The sequence below is a fragment of the Pteronotus mesoamericanus genome, unplaced genomic scaffold, assembly GCF_021234165.1.
Source record: "Pteronotus mesoamericanus isolate MK-2021 breed Mesoamerican mustached bat unplaced genomic scaffold, CSHL_Meso_final contig_173, whole genome shotgun sequence".
Taxonomy (NCBI): Eukaryota; Metazoa; Chordata; class Mammalia; order Chiroptera; family Mormoopidae; genus Pteronotus; species Pteronotus mesoamericanus.
In genome coordinates, this window is record NW_026555072.1 from 13,410,525 (window position 1) to 13,427,881 (window position 17,357).

At 34.8% G+C, this 17,357-nt stretch overlaps 1 protein-coding gene across 1 annotated transcript in view; it reads right to left on the bottom strand.

The window, feature by feature from the left end:
* CFAP47 (cilia and flagella associated protein 47) overlaps positions 1-17,357 on the bottom strand; it is a 332,513-nt gene that overhangs the window by 275,525 nt on the left and 39,631 nt on the right. Inside the window, exons 14-19 of the mRNA XM_054566336.1 lie at positions 15,090-15,306; positions 14,535-14,776; positions 9,386-9,516; positions 7,063-7,185; positions 5,164-5,295; positions 3,137-3,214 (exon numbers count right to left, since the gene is read on the bottom strand). Of these exons, the coding sequence (XP_054422311.1) occupies positions 3,137-3,214; positions 5,164-5,295; positions 7,063-7,185; positions 9,386-9,516; positions 14,535-14,776; positions 15,090-15,306 (923 nt within the window). The remainder of the gene's footprint in view (positions 1-3,136; positions 3,215-5,163; positions 5,296-7,062; positions 7,186-9,385; positions 9,517-14,534; positions 14,777-15,089; positions 15,307-17,357) is intronic.

Below are 17,357 nucleotides of genomic sequence, written 5' to 3' on the forward strand. Positions count from 1 at the left end.
TGTTTCACCTTTCTGTATCTTTATAAAGGTGTCTCTGTCCTGAAGGCCTTTTGCTAACTTATAATTGCCTGATAAAATATTATGCATCCTTTAATCCCCAGTTAGATAAGACTACTTCTATTCCTAATATTTACTTACATTACACCATCCCAAAGTCCATTTATTTAGTGTACCTTAAGCCTAATTCATTTTGAATCCCTAGCAATTGATGCTTAACCTAAATATGTAAGGAATTGAAGATATCTTAACTTGACCTTACATGTCAGAAGGTGCCTATAAAACAAAACTCTATAGAATCCATCCTTCTGGGGGAGATACTATATATACCCTACAGTTCCTTAGTAAAAGAAGACAAACAATCCGATTAAAAAATGGGCAAAGGACCTGAACAGACACCTCTCCAAGGAGGACATACAGATGGCCCAGAGACATATGAAAGGATGCTCAGCATCACTAGTCATCAGAGAGCTGCAAATTAAAACCACAATGAGATACCACTTCACATTGGTCAGAATGGCCATCATAAACAAATCAACAAACAACAAATGCTGGCGAGGTTGTGGAGAAAAGGGAACCCTAGTCCACTGTTGGTGGGAATGCAGACTGGTGCAGCCACTGTGGAAAACAGTATGGAATTTCTGCAAAAAACTAAAAATGGAACTGCCTTCTGACCTGGCAATTACACTGCTGGGATTATACCCTAAGAATCCAGAAACACCAATTCAAAAGAACCTACGCACCCCAATGCTCATAGCATCACTATTTACAAAAGCCATGTGCTGGAAGCAAACACTGTGGTACATTTACACAATGGACTACTATGCAGCAGAAAGGAAGAAGAAATTCCTACCCATCACGACAGCATGGATGGAACTGGAGAGCATTATGCTAAGTGAAATAAGCCAGGTGGCAAAAGACAAATGCCATATGATCTCACCTATAAATGGAACTTAATCAACAAAACAAATGAGTGAGCAAAATTGAACCGGAGACATGGAAAAAAAGAACAAGCTGACAGTAACCAGAGGGGAGGGGAGAGGGGGAAAACAGGGGAAAGAAAGGGAAGGGTCAAGTCAAGGAACACGTATAAAGGACCCATGGACAAGGACAACAGGGCACAGGGAGGACTGAATGTGGGAGGTGGGGGGTAGGTAGGACAGGGGAGAGTAATGGGGGGGAAATGAGGACAGCTGCAATTGAACAACAATAAAAATAATAATAATAAAAAGAATTACATATAACATTAAAAGAGAAAGAGGTTAACAGTATCCTAAAGTTAAGGAAAATAATTCAGTAAGGTCAACTGGCCACTGTTTGTTTCACTTAAAATATCAACCCAGTTGTACAGATGAAATCTGTAAAATCCAAAATGGGTAATGAAAGTTTGGTGCTTTGTATATATAAAAAATTATTCCTCTTATCCCATTCTGGCCTTGTCCATTTGCTCATTTAGATAAAATCTCCTAATTGTGACTAAGATACACAGTCAATGCCACACACATGTGAAATGTATTGCTGACAATACCTGGTAATATTAGAATATTGTTTTTAAGGGCAGCCAAACAGCTATGTTTAAAGTCCCACATAATTAGGAAATAATAAATACCTATCAATGTAATCTCCTATAAATTACTCAGTTGCACCACAACCTAAAAAGCCTGCCACAAATGTCTTTAGGATGAGGAAAGAAAGTAGCAGAAGTCTCAATACTTGTCTCATATTGTTCAAGGAGGGACAGACACCACAGCAATGGAAAAAGCACTCTAATACTCCAGGGTTTCATCTCCAGGAAGGTACCATAGTCTTCGACTAGCTAGCTTCATTTCTCTCAGTCCATGTGGACTTCTAATTCCTTCAATACTGAGCAAAATAAAGTTTAGAAAATCATAACTTAAAGTGGTATCCTAAAACTGTGGCGTTGCCATTAAAGTGCAGACTAGTAGTAAGGTCTGCCTGAGGCAACCAGCAGCATCATCAATTTCTGCTCAGTCTGCCTAAGCGTCAGAATGGTGACAGGTGGTGGGGTACTATTGAAAGAGAAAAAGGAAAGTGCAGATGACCAGAACGTAATATGGCAATTGCTATAATTAAAATGTTCCCAGAGTTGAATATGTCTGTAACGTCTTATAAATGTCATAATAGAGAGGCATACGGGTCTGCTGTGAAGGATCAGGATAAGTTTCTCTGGGAAGATGAGAGCAGATCTAATTCTCCCCGCCCCCCAAAAAAGCATATGTGTGTGTGCACTCTATAAATTACAGAAAAACATTTTATCAGGATACAGACCAAAAAAAAAAAAAAAGAAGTAGAATTAGAATTCTCAGAAAATGCAAATCAAAACCACAGTGAGATATCATTTTATATATTCCATAGATTGACAAACATTGTCTTACAATACAATGTACAGAGCAGTGGAATGTGGATCAATAAAATCTTGAGAAGAAAAAAATGGAAATTATCTTGTGAAGTCAAACATGCATACATTCAATTTCCCAGCAATTCCACTCCAAATTAACTCTTGCATAAGTATCTCAGAAGGTATGTATATGAATGCTCGTAGGTATACTCTTTCTAATAACAAAAAAGCAGAAACACCTAATTTATGGCCAACAGAATGAGTCTATAAATTATAGTGTGTCTACATAATGAACTATTAAAGAGTGATGATAAAGAATAAAATGCAACTCCACACAACTTAGGTAAACTTTGGAAACACTTTAATTAAAAGCAACACACCAAAGACTTTACATCTTTGTTATAAAGCTCAAAAATGAAAAATTAAATCAAGCAATGAATGGTTAAGGAATTCATACACATGTAGTAACCCAGTAAGAAAAAAGTAAAGGTGTAATAATCACAAAATTAAGGAAAGGGGTTCTCTCTTAAAAGCAGTAAGGTAGTGATGAAGCCTACAGATGATTGAATGGTACTGGTAGTGATACTTAAGTTTAGTGGTGAATTCTTAAACCTTTATTTAATATTCTGCTTCATTATTTATGTACATTATATTTATTAACCTCTGGGTCAAATTACTATGTAATAAAATTTTTAAACATTAATGGACTGACTAGGGACATACAGCAAATGAAAATCACCATGGTCATAAACTGAATACACAAATAGGTAACACACTCACCGGTTTGATTTCAACATCAGCGACTTCAGCACTTCCAGCAACCCTGAGGCTTATGTCATTTCCATAGCGAATAGCAATCTAATATTTAGGAGAAATAGAAAACTCTGTAGAAACCCCATTAAAATATACTCATACACTGCTGAAGTATTACCTGGCATCTATGTAACATTTTATAATTTAAATAAGCATAACATACTACAAACGTCACAAGATTTTTTTCTCGCGGTTGTTAGCACATTTCTTATTACGCAGAACTGATATTCCGAAGAGGAGTGAGTGAGTGTTCAACTCTTAAAAACCGTCCACCACAAGTAGGACCGGCTGACAGCTTGTGAATTCTACCCATTTGAATGGACCTTATTGCCTCAAACTCTCTGTGGCCCTTTTGTATTTACTTAATCTCATTGGATTATTAAACTTAAAACAAACAGGAAACTGAGTGCATACAAACTTCTTTCCACAGAAGGATACTAATATCCACCACTAAAACGAGAGCAGCTAAAAAGTGCTGAGTATATGGGCCAAGTATGGAGCTAAATTCATTATCTTCTTTCTAATCCTCAGTATTCTGTGAGGTTACTACTATTGATAATATAATTTCCAAGTGAGGAAAACTAAGGCTTAGAGAGGCCAAGTAATTTATCTTTTTGTTGGGGTCACAAAACTTGAAAGCAGCAGCATGAAACGTGAACCAAGAAATTTCTGAACACTCAACTGTTTCCAGGAAAATTAAGATAGTGAAATAAGAATTTAGGTGTATAATTCCTTGGTTGATTTTGCATCTCTAGCATCTACAAGAGAGACTGTGTTGAATGAATGAATAAGTGAATTTCATTGTGTTATGCTGTTAAAAAGGTAAGCTTTGTAAAAACAGCATACTCCTCTAAAATACAGCAGAAATTGATCTTTTAGTAAAATCTGTACTTTAGTGGCTATATTTTTCAACTTCTTTTAGAATACTATGTAAAAAAAAGTTCTGCCCAAATCTCAGACCATATACCACAACATACAATTTATAAAACATGTTTCAATACATATTTCTCTAAAGAAGATACAATTCTTAGGTTATTTATTTGGGGGCCAGGCAAACTGGTGTGTATTATGTTAAGCTACATATAATTTTAAAATTGTTATGGGAAATTGAAAAGGATAAAGAGGGGGATACATCTAAAGCTATTGATTTTGATCTGATGACAGTGTACATATTAATTTTTTCATGTGAGTAAATGCACACAGTTGATCATCAAACTGAAGATCAAGAGTATTTTAGTCCATGAGTTTATAATAAATAAAATTTGTTACAGACTGGTCTTACATGTTTTATTTCTTCTATTTAATGAACAGAGAGAAGTCCCTAAAATCAAGGTAATATCTTTTCATTTACATAATTCCTAGAACATAAAACAGTAAAACAATTGACGTGTGCTATAAAATACAGATGTGAACATCATATAGAATTTGCCTATAATTCATACAGTCATTAAAGTTATTGAGAACTAGCATTCCAAAATTGATTATTTTTCCTAAGGTACCTAATTAACTCCATGAAAAATATCCTTGGCTCTGTGACTAGTGAGGACTTGTCACAAGTTAGAGATATGAAATATAAATCCAATTTCATGTGAAAAATGCCTCATATTGATAAAAGGCATTAATTTTAATTTAGTACAAATTTCCATTACCAGCTTCTACCTAAAATATTTTCTACAAATCCTCTTGCCAAGTTCTGCTAGTCATTTTTATAATAGATAATATAGGTAAGGTTGCTTCTCTTTTAGACTGCTAAAATCTGCACTTCATTACAGCTAACTCAATTGCTAAAAAAATAATAGAAATTTTTTAAAATACTTTTTACCATCCTATCATTAAAACACATTTTCATTAGAAATCATTAAAACAAGCTTTCTAAAAATAAACATGTTCACAACATGTTGTAGCATTATACCTACCACTACAAATAGCTTAAACAACCAAACAAATCCACATAGACATATATATCATGCAGGGAAACATATGTATAAACATACCTTTGCTTTTGTTTCAAATTTATCTGTCGCGGAAGGTGTAAAGGACATATAAAGAGAAGTCAGCCCCCCAAACGGAATTATTCCTTCCGGTGGAACAATATCAATCGTAGGCAAAAGACTCTTTTTGCAAACCTGTAATTGAAAATTTGCAGAAAATGCTCTATTATCTTTTCTTTGTAATTTAAGTATAGTTGGTATATCTTATATTTGTTTTATTAGTTTCACATGTACAATATAGTGATTCAACACTTTTATAACTTACAATGTGATCACCCCATTAATTCTAGTAATAATTTATCACACGCAAATGTCTCACAATATTATTGACTACATCCCCCTTCCCCTCCATTTCACCCACCTCCTCCCTTTTGGTCACCGTCACTTTGGTCACTTTCTACAAGACTGGTTTTTTTTTGTTTTGTTTTGTTTTGCTGTTCATTATTCTTTAAAGTTACTCTCCCAAAGCTTTCATAGAAAAGCTTCCAAACTATTACCTAGAGAGAGAACTCCTAGGCACAGGCATGAGATGATTCTGTAATCAATTTTCAAACACCACATGCCCACATAGCTTGAACTTCAACAAGGATTTGCACCCCAAAACCAGCAAACAGAACATTCAGTAGTGGTGACTTCTAATTCGAAAAGAAAGGATGAAGTTTATTATCTGAAGTGTTTTCAAGACGACAAAGTTTACAAGGATGAAATCTCTCTCTTAGGGAAGATGCCAAAGATCTCAATACTGCATCAATAGTTTGTCTTTTCCCTGATCATAAAAACTGAAGGCAAAGTTAGTGGGGAGGCAAGATGACAAAGCAAACCTCCTCTTCTTTGTTATTTCCTTGACAGCCTAACGTCTAAGCAGGATTGTCCAACCCGCAGCCCACAACCCGCATGCTGCCCAGGGAGGCTGTGAATGTGGCCCAACCCAGAATCGTAAATTTACTTAAAACATTATGAGATTTTTTGTGTGATTACGTGTCGCAATGTATTTAACATGTGGCCCAGAGATGCCAAAAGGTTGGATACCCCTGGGCCTGAGGTATCGTGTTGACATTCAGAAAAGGAACTTAGCATAAGGTTTTATGGTGTGGTTTGTCAGAGAGCAATTTAGCCTTATCTACCATCCTTTAAACCAGAATAATTTAAAGGAAAATTCAACATTTAAAGGGAGATTGGAAATTAATATATTTTGGGGGATGAGGGAACAAAGAGCCTACAGACCTAATTCTGAAGAAGCAGAGTAGAAAAGGGTATCCTCACTTGCTTATTAGGAGAGAAGATGACATGTAAATAAAAGCTGGAATGAAAAGATCTCAAATGCTAACTTCCATTGTCACTACAGGGAGATCTAAATAGATTTTTTTCAGTTAAAAAGAAAACCCTATCACCACTTTAAACACTTCTCCCCACCCCCGCTTCCTGCAACGTGCAATTTAAATCAGGAGAAATTGTGAATATAGCATCTTTAGAATGGTTAGATCTGGGTTCCACTTGCTACCATAAAAGTCCTGATTATAGAGGAGAAAAGGAAAAGCATACCATTAAATATGGAATGTAATATCAACAATGTATATTTTTATTATATTTTTAAACATTGTTTTCTTCAAATCACTTATCTTTTTTCAACATATCAAAATAACAGAAAGACAAAAGAGGGTAAGAGGAGAAGATAGGGAGAGACTAACTAAGAAAAGAAGGGAGAGAGAAATGAATTTCACAAAAAATCAAAAGAACAAAGTAGATAAAATGTACTCAGATAAATCTCATATGAAATATCTCAAAATTAGCATTAGTAAATTTATAAAGACTAAAATATTAATGCCATAATGTTCATAGCAACAAATTAATTCAAATTATAATGCCATTTGATCTAAGTAAGATACAAAGATTTTACATCACCTTGTAAAAAGCATGGTTTTGTCCCACATTTTGAAGAATAACTTTCTTCCAAGTTGTCAAACCTTGAGGGCTATCATAAAAGAGTATTTTTGACTCCAAAGATAAAACCTTGGCGCTACCCACCTTAAAATAAAAGAAGGAAAGGAAAATGCAATTGAATAGCAGTAAACACTTTTTTTAATCCCCACCAGATAACTCCAATTTTTTTCAGCTTCGTGGGAATTTCTAAAATTCCCCTGAGGTGTTACCAGATTTTATGGTGTGCTTAAGAGAAAGGGAAATAGAATGGAATATTTAAATTACACTCCTAAATGGAGAAAGGCAGGGAGAATGAGATAACTCTATGGAGGAAGTAAATCCAGGATTGAGAATCACGTATTTAAATAGATTAATAATTGAAGGAGATGTAAGAGAGAATCTACCCAACAATGTACAGTGTTACCCTGTGCTATGCAAAAGGAAAGAATTCTAGGGTCACCAAAGTATGGGAAATAATGTGCCAAATGAGAGGGTCCAGGCGTGTTTCTAGTAGAAGTCTTCTTGTAGCACCTAATATGCTGATCATGTACATTTAGCTTATCTGAGAATGGGGAGGGTGTTTACTGTGATTCATAGCATCACTCAGGTGCAGGACTCCCTCACCGTATCCTACACAAATCATTTCACAGAACTAGTGCATCAGAAAACACTTTTTGGAAATGTTGATATTATCCACCTCTCTCATTTTACAGGAAAACAAACTATAGCCAAGGGCAACTACAACCCATTTTCCAATTCCTCGTTCACTGCTCTTAATGCCACACACTATCGTCCTTATCTATGATACACTATTTCTTTTTATCATAGGAGACTTTAGTATATTGTTATAATTCTTTGGCATGGGTAATTGGAACAATAATTTTCAAACAAAGCTAAGAGAAGAGGAAATGGTCAAGTCCTTAATAAATTAATGACAATCTTGAACATTTTATTCAATCACTTCATGTTGCTCCATTTTTACTTTCTTAAGAGCTACACCTCACAGTCCTTTGAACTTTAAGGGCTTCACAAATTTACCAAAAAGAATCTAATTTATCATTCTCATCTCTCAAAGTTTAATTATTAACCAATCCTAGTGCAGAAAAGGGGAAACGCAAAATTTATCAGAGGGTAACAGCAAACACTGGAGACAGAGAGATCAGAATATAAATTCCAGCTAGGGCACTTACTGTATGTATAAACTTGTAGTAGTTAAATTAACCACTCAAATCCTCCATTTTCTCACCCATCAATTGAGTTATTAGTACATACCTACAGAGTTGTCATGAGGATTAAAATAAATAATACATGGACAGCATTTAATATCATGCCTAACACTGTAATTACTCAATAAATGATACCCATTATTAATGCCAAGTCTACATTACTAACCTGCTCATCTTTTATATGTCAGAAAAAACACACAAGGGATGGGTATGTGGGCAAATTTATATTAGTAAACTTGCCAAACACAAAACAGGGAAAGCAGCAGGACCTGGCTTATTTTAAGCCTGGAGCAGTGGAAACACGCTACTGATGTCGGACTGCCACTTGTCATCGTTAAAATAGATGAATCTCTTATCTCTTAAGGCTATAAGCTCCTTCATAGCTAAACTACATAAGAGCATGATCATGGCATGGAGACAGAGATGGGATTTAGTAAAACAGCATTTGGCTTGTGTTAAATTACTAAGAATATTGGGAGGGAAATTTGGTGCACAAGTGGTTTATTACTGATTAAGAGGCATGAAGTTAAGACCTTCTGGGCTCTATGTAAAGTCAAAATTATATAGGGCAGCTTTCGCTTCTCTTACATTTTTAGTACAAGAAGTAGATTCTATAAAAATAAGAATTTTCCATATTTCATTGCTATGTAAATTACATGATCCATTTCATACTAAATATTAATTACTACTAGAACACTAAAAATGCAACACAGGAAGGCAAAAATATAACTTTTTCTATTTTTCTTTGGTGTCTATTAATGAAATAACTTAATTTCAAATGGCTCCCATGGTAATACATATTTATACAGGCTCTAATAACAATCTAGTATTGTTGGCACAAAAGTCTTGGATATATAAATTAATTCTAGATAACACATTTTTTTTAAGCAAAGTCTTCCTTTATGTAGACAAGTGGCTCGAAAAAGACGCTAGGATAATTTAGTTAACTAAGTACTGCATGCAAAATCAATGTTTACTAACATAGTATACATATCCAACTACTCTACACGCATATTTATACCCAACCAATATAGGATAGGGCCCTCAAAATAAAAATCATATTCAAGGGAAATCATTACTTTTACAACACATTTTAGTGTCAGTGTGTTTCCTTCATCAACGTGAAGAATAAATCCTCCCGTTTCTGGAGAACTAAAGCCCGGATGCCATGTTACTTCACATTCCAATGAAGAGAATGGTTCAACAGTGCCTACAAAGGATTTACAGAGAATAAGACAGTTTCACATTTTAATTATATTTATTTTTTAATATCCAAACTAAGGGCTGGCATACAAATATGATATTATATAAAAATATTTCAATTAAACTTAAAATATAGGAAAATACTAAGTAAGCAATTATCAAATACCTATAGAGTTTGATTAAAATCTAAAATGCTTACCTTGTTTTCTAATTTTAATAGGCAGGTGAGAATATTTCACAAAAATATGCCAATATGCCAATATTTAGCCAAAAATAGAAATTTATCAATGAAGCAAACACTCTAGCATTAGAGATTACTTTATACACACACAGTTGAAAACCATTTGTGATCCTTGAAAAAGGAAGGGTCCCCTCCATGATTCCCAACACTCTTGAAATACTTATTAACATCAGAACTCATTCAGTTTTCAGGGGGAGTTTTCATTTTCTTTTAAATGTTCACATCCCTAGAAATGTAACTTCTGATACAGCTATGAGTAATCAACACATTTCCATAATTCAAATGTACCAAAAACCCAGAAGGTATCAGGCACCACATTCAGTGTGAGCTGCTTTATCTGTTTAAATTCATCATTTCCTTTAAAGTAAGAAATTAATGCTTCATGGAAAGGATAACTCAGAAGTTCTTCCTTCATGACGAGAGGAAGTTCCTCCTTCATGCCGAGAGGAAGTTCCTCCTTCTTGAAGAGAGGATAATCTGAGAGACAAAGACAATGGACAATGAACAAGGAGATAGTGAGCATCACCAACTTTGCCTTGGGTCAGGTTGACTCTCATACGATGGCAGTTTCCTCAATCATAAAAAAAGATATAGTGCCTACTTCCTGTGACCATGAACAGAGATGACTATAAATGCAAAGGAATTAACACAGTGTGTGATGCCCAGAAGGCACCCAGTACCAGGTAGTATTATTAATACCCTTGAATGCCTATACTTTAGTAGGCACAGTAATTTATAAAAAGAATAGAAACTGGTCATGGAAGAACTAACAGTCTAGTGGGAGCCCATCAGGATTATATTTGTCTATAAGTAGCAGAAAGTTGTGCTACAGTGTATTAGGCAGATAGGGGATTGTTTCTCTTATAAAATTAGAAGTCCATGAATAGGTGTTCCAGGGCTGCCTTAGCAAGTTGACAAGGCCTTCAAGAACAATGCTCCCTCTAGCTTCCCAAGCTACCATTCCTTACTGTGTGGCCTTCCTCAGTGTAGAAAGGTATCACAGCATCGTGGTTAAAAGAGCACAGTTTCTAGAGTCAGGCTCCCTGGTTCAAATTTCAACTCTGTGACTTACTAACTGAGACCTTGGACAATTTACTTCACATATGTAAGTCACATGGTTCCCTTATACATAAAGTGGGGATAACAACTGTATCTAACACAGAGAATCTATGTAGGGGATTAAGTAAGATATATAGAAGTACTTCAAACAGTGCCTGGCACAAAGAAGGGGGGTGGAAGTAAAAGAAACTTCTGTTCACATCTCACTGGCAAGAAGCTTGGGAAAAGAGATTTCTAGAAAGGAACACTGTTTCCCTAAACAAAATGAGAGTCCTGTTAGGAAGGTGAATGGATATCAGATATGGGCTTAGCAACATCTACTACAATAGGAGATATACAGAAACAAATAACTGTAGATAATATTAAAGAAATACACAGTGGGAGCTGAAAAGAAGGGGAGGGGAGTCTAAGTTAGCCCAAGAAAGTGAAGAAAACCTCATTGAAAATGTCATTGGAGTCGTGACTGAAAGAAACAGCAACTGTGGAGGAGGACATCGCTGGGGGAATGTAAAACTCCAATGACACTGCTGGAAGAGACTGGTGTGTGGAGAAGAATGTGATGGGAAGCAACGTGGATGTAGAAGATTCAATACTATATATACAATTGAGGCCAGGTAACTCAGTTGGTAGAGTGCTGTCCTGATATGCCAAGGTTGCGGGTTTGATCCCCAGTCAGGACATATCCAAGAATCAGCCCATGAAATGCATAAATAAGTGAAACAATAAATTGATGTCTCTCTCTCTCCCCCCACCTGCCTCCCTTCCTCTCTCTCTCTCTCTCTCTCTCTGAGATCAATTTTTAAAGAAGACAATTGAACAGGGGAAATAAATTGAATGGCTACAGTGGCCAAGGGAGGGATTGGGAGGGCAAGTATTACAAATGGTCAAAGAGGGAGAGAATTGAGAGAGCAGACTCAAAGGATCAGTAAGGTTAAAGATTATAAGGATGAAAACAAAACAAGCAGGAACATGAACAATACTTAATGAAAACTCATATTAGAAGCCAATTCTATCTTAAGAAGCACCAGTCCACTCTTACATTCTTCCCTTACAATATCCACTAACCAAAAAAATCCAAAATATATCACACTTCAGAAAGAAAGGGTAATCACAACATAAAATTTAATTTAGAACTATTCATTTTAGTTTACAAAAATATACAAAGGGATATGACTAAATGTATTATCTGAGATGCAAATCCAATATAGCAAAAGGCATGTAAGAAAAATAACAAAAATTCATTTTCTACTTATACAAAGAAGCAAAAACAAAATTGAGTGATTACTTATTCTGAACATCAAAGGAAAAATGACACAAGAAAAATCTATGTATATAATATAAATTATGCATACTTTATTCGATGCTATCTGAACTAGATTTGAGTATCATTTGTGTTCTAAAAAGATTAAAGGTACTTAAAGACTAATGGAATTAGTCTTATAAACACTTTATTTGGAATTAAATGTCATTGTGTTTTTGTGCTTTCATTTAAAAAATTCTGCCCTGAATGGTGTGTCTAGGTTGGACATCATCTTGCAAAGTAAGAGGTCACTGGTTTGATTCCAAGTCAGGGCACACGCCTGGGTTGTGGACCAGGTCCCCGGATGGGGCACGTGCGAGAGGCAGCCAGTGGATGTTTCTCTTTCACACCGATGTTTCTCTCCCTGTCTTTCTCCCTCCCTTCTCTCTCTCTAAAAATAAATAAATAAAACCTTTTTTAAAAAAATTCTAAGAGGTGTTACAAGCAACCCAAAGAAAATAAAAATTCTAAAATATCCCCTCTACAAATAAGTTCTAAAGATCATCACTGGTTTCCAGGTTACAATATTGTAATACCACTTCTATTTTGACAGATTTAGCATCATCACTGCATTTCCATGGTAGCCACAAGGGGTGAAGTTCAGCCCATTCAGCCCTCGTTATGATGGGGAAATACAAGGAAAAATGCTGGGCACTGTGCCCTTCAGACACCCATAGCACCATGTCATGTGCTTGATCAGAACCCTGTAGCTAACGTGCAGATAATGTAACTAGCACTGCTTGCTACCAGTTCAAAAAAAACTGGATAAGATTTATGTTGAAAATCTGAAATGTGCAGAAATAGTTTCTCCTTCTGATTTTTCACTCAGCTTTTCACTTGGCTGAGGCAGGACCCTATATTATCAGCATTAATAACAAAAAAAAAGAGCTTGATCAAATGAATCTGTTAAATAATAATGAGAGTATACCTTGAATGTTTAATAAATAATCTGGACTGTGCTAAATCTATCCAGGTTAATAAAAGGTTAAATATGGCTATATTAATGATCTCCAACCCCAGCGAAGGAGCAGTCTGACTCTTCCACTTGTTAAGTATGTCAACATCTCTGCCTATATCTGCACTAAAATTAGGTGAATTTAGATTAACAGTTAAACTTGTTTATAGCGCTCTTTGTTACAAACACTGTAGAGTTATATAAAAGTCATGATTTGGAAAAAAAACTGATAGAAGAAAATACAACTAAGGTAAGATTTCTACAAACTAGAATTCCTCTGTGATCGGATATATAATCTATTTAGATCACAAATGAAGACTATTCCTAAGTTAAGAGATAAAGAGGGAGGGAGCTGGAGAGTCAGGACATGTACGTAAAACAAAGATACCGTATTCATCAGTCTGTCTTTTGACTTCTTTAAATGATAGTTTGTGTCCTCCTGAAATTCCTCACCCAACATCGCAATGATGTTTGCCAAATTTGACAGGCTGCTAGTAAGTGACAGGTTAGCAGGTAACAGGGGTCAGTTTTGTAACAGGCACATGATGTGGAGTTACCAATTCCAGGAAATGGCAGAAGCAAGGTTAAGAGGTTAGTTAACAAATACAAGGAACCACCAAAAATGGTAAGTCTCAGATTATTTCTATAAATTAAAAATTCTTATTTAAATGACAGTTTTAAGTTCTTAATTTTGTTAGGCTTTATCACTCGTATTAAATATTGACTGTAAAGAATTTGTGGATCCTTGTAAACTAATTCCCAATCTAACAAAATCTGAGTCATTCTGAATCATATCTTAACATCATCAAACTAAAACTAAACAAAGAAACAAACAAAAAAATACTGAGTTCATCAGTATCTGTGACAGTTAATGTTATTTGTCAACCTGGCCAAGCTATGATGCCTAGTTGTTTGGGCATACATCAGTCTAGGTGTTGCTGTGCAGGTATTTTTTCAGATGTGATTAACAGTTAAATCAAGAGACTTTGAATAAAGCAAATTACCTTCTCCTATGCAGTAGGGCCTCATCCAATAAACTGAAAGTCTTAAAGGAAAGACTGAGGTCCCTTTGGATTCAAGACTGCAACATCAATTCCTCCCTGAGTTGCCAGCCTGTAGGCTTGCCTTGGAGATTTTAAATTTGCCAGCCCAAACAATCATATGAGCCAATTCCTTAATGTTGCTCTCTCCCTAACATATATATATGTACACATATATATATATTTACATATATAAGCATATATATTTATTTCCTATTGTTCCATTTCTCTAGAGAATCCTAACACAGGATCCATATTTTTAAACCAAATTTATATATGATTTATGTATGTAAAAATAAATACCCAGATGACCCTATCAGATTTACTTCTATGATCTTAGCACCATTATACCATATACATGCAATAAATGATTAATTCCTGAATATATGAATAAATGAATCTAAATGATACAAATAGAATGAACTATTACCTTTTACTGGAAAAATAGAAAACGCTATTCCTTTTTTTGTGCTTAGTGGCATCCATTCAAAGTAAACAATATAATTCTGATGATTATACAACCTAACCGTCTCCCTAAAATATGTTTGCAGTAAGAAGCCACGTGGTTTTAACACAAGCTCGTTAGAAGATAGCTCAAGTCTTACTGGCATGACAATGGCCATCACTAGGAGGTGCCCACCAGGTATATTGTTCACTGTAAAGGTGAAAGACCTGTAACACAACAAAGGTATCCAAATGTAAGTGATCAGAACTATTTACGATTACAGAATTAAGTTACACGTAAAAACGCATATACAACTGACTAACATCCACAAACGATTCTTAGTAAGCAACACATCAAACTAATAATGAAAGGCAGACTATAACAGAAATAGGAGTCTATAAATCTACAACTTGGTACATATATAGTTTCTATGTTTGGGGATCAAATATAATACGTACTACATTATTGGGACAAATAAAAACATATTCTACAGTAGGACACTTTGATTATAGAAAATAGAAATTTGAAAATAAACCCTACTTCCAATATTTTCCAGTGGTGGGAGTCTGAAATATTATTGAAACATAAGTACTGGATGAAGGTGGAATCACATATGAAAATTGTTTGGTATTCTGAAGTTCTTTCAAATTAACATCTAACTTGATCAAAACATGCCTAGGTAGCATATTAACAACATGCAGGTGATGAGTATTCATGGAGTTCACACAAACATCGCCAAAATTAAGGACAGAGGGCCCTAAAATAAAGAAAAGTTATTAAGTTTAATGTTGGTAACTGTTCATTTTTTAAAGTTTTCATTATTTTTTGATCACTTTATTTTTAAAAAGGTACTCAGAAAAATATTCATTATAAATCATAACAATTTAAATAATTATTCCTTATCCTGCTTTTTAAGTTTTATTTAATTATAACTGATACACAGTAAACTATATGTGTTTACAAGTGTAGAATTTCATCAGTGTTGACATGTCTACTCCTGTGAAAAAATTCCAATGAAGAGCGTGAACATCCATCACTCCAAAAAGCTTTCTTGGGCCCCTTCATATTCTCCCCTCCCACAATCCTCTGTATTCTCCCTTCCCAGACACTTATTCATGCTCTTTAGGTCACCATAGACGAGTTTGCATTCTAAAGTTGTATGAATGGAATAATGCAGCATTGTACAGTTTTTCTCTGATTTCTTTCACTCAGCAAACTTAAGAGATTCATTCATGTTGTTCCATGAGTCAATAGTTCATCCCTTCATATTACTAAGTAGTAGCCCATGAAAGAATGCGAATGTTTGTCTATTCACCTGTACTGACACTTGAATTATTTCCAGGTATTGGCTATTACAATCAAAGCTGCTAAAATACTTGTGCACAAATACTTATTCAAACATATACTTTTGTTTCTTTTGGATAAAAATCTGAGAACGGAATGGACAGAACATATAATATGCATATATTTAAGTGTATAAGAAACTGACAAACTGTTTTAAAGTGGCTGTTTAATTTCACATTCCCACTAGCCGCATGTAAAAGTCCCAGTTCCCTCACATCTCCGGCAGCAACTGAAATGGTGATGCTTTTTTCTTTTACCTTTAGCCATTCTAATAGATTTGTCTCACTATGGTTTTATTTTGTGTTTCCCTAAAAACCAACAATGTTGTGCATCTTCCCATGTGCCTATTTGTCAACTGTAAATCTTCGTTAATGAACTATCTGCTCAAATCTTTTGCCTGTTTTTAATTGGGTTGTTTTCTTAAAATTGAGACTCAAAAGTTATAAATACATTCTGGCTGCAATTCCTTCATCAGATATATAATTTGCTAACACTTCCTCTCAGTCTGTGGTTTGTTTTTATCCTCTTAGTATCTTTTGAAGAGCAGAATTACTTAAAGTTGATCAATTCCAATTTATCCATTTCTTTTCTTTTTCTGGATCATGTTTTTGTGTCATATCTAAAACATCTTCGCTTTCCCCATGGTCACAGATATTTTTCCCATTCTTCCTTCCACAAGGAAGCACATGGCTTCTGATCTATTTTGACATAGTTTTGCTATATGATGTAAGATAGAGACACAAACTCAGTTATTTATTTATTTGTTTGTTTGTTTATTTATTTATTGGGTATGTGGCTCATATGTCCCAGCACTACTTATTGAAAAGACTATCTTTTCTATATATACTTCATTGCTTTTCTTTGTCAAAATTCAGTTCTCCAATATGTGTAGGTCTATTTCTGAACATTCACTTATGTTTCATCGGTCTACGTGTCTATATGTATGCTTACTGTAGCTTTATAATTCATCTTGAAACCAACTTGTTTTCCTATTTCACAACTGTTTTGACTATTATAATTCTTCTGCATTTCCATGTGAATTTTGAAATAAGCCTGTCAATTTCTACAAAAGATACTTAGGGAATTTTGACTGAAACTATGTTGAGTCTATAGATCACATGATCATTTTTGCATATTTTCTATATCACTATATAACTTTTTGAATATATGGAAGATGATTATAAAAACTCTTTTAATGCCCTTGTCTGATCATTCTAACATATGTATCAGTATTGGGTAAGCTTAATTGGTGAATTTTTCTGGTTATTAGATGTTGTTTTGCCTGATTCATTTCATCCCTAGTAGTCTTTAATTGAAAGTCAGATGTAGCACATTACACCAAATGAGGTGCTGGGTATTTTTTGTACTCCTATAAATTTTCTTGAGCTTTATTCTGGGAGAAAGTTATTTTGAATCAGATAGATCCTTCCAGGTCTTGCTTTCATAAAAGTTACCTGGATCCAG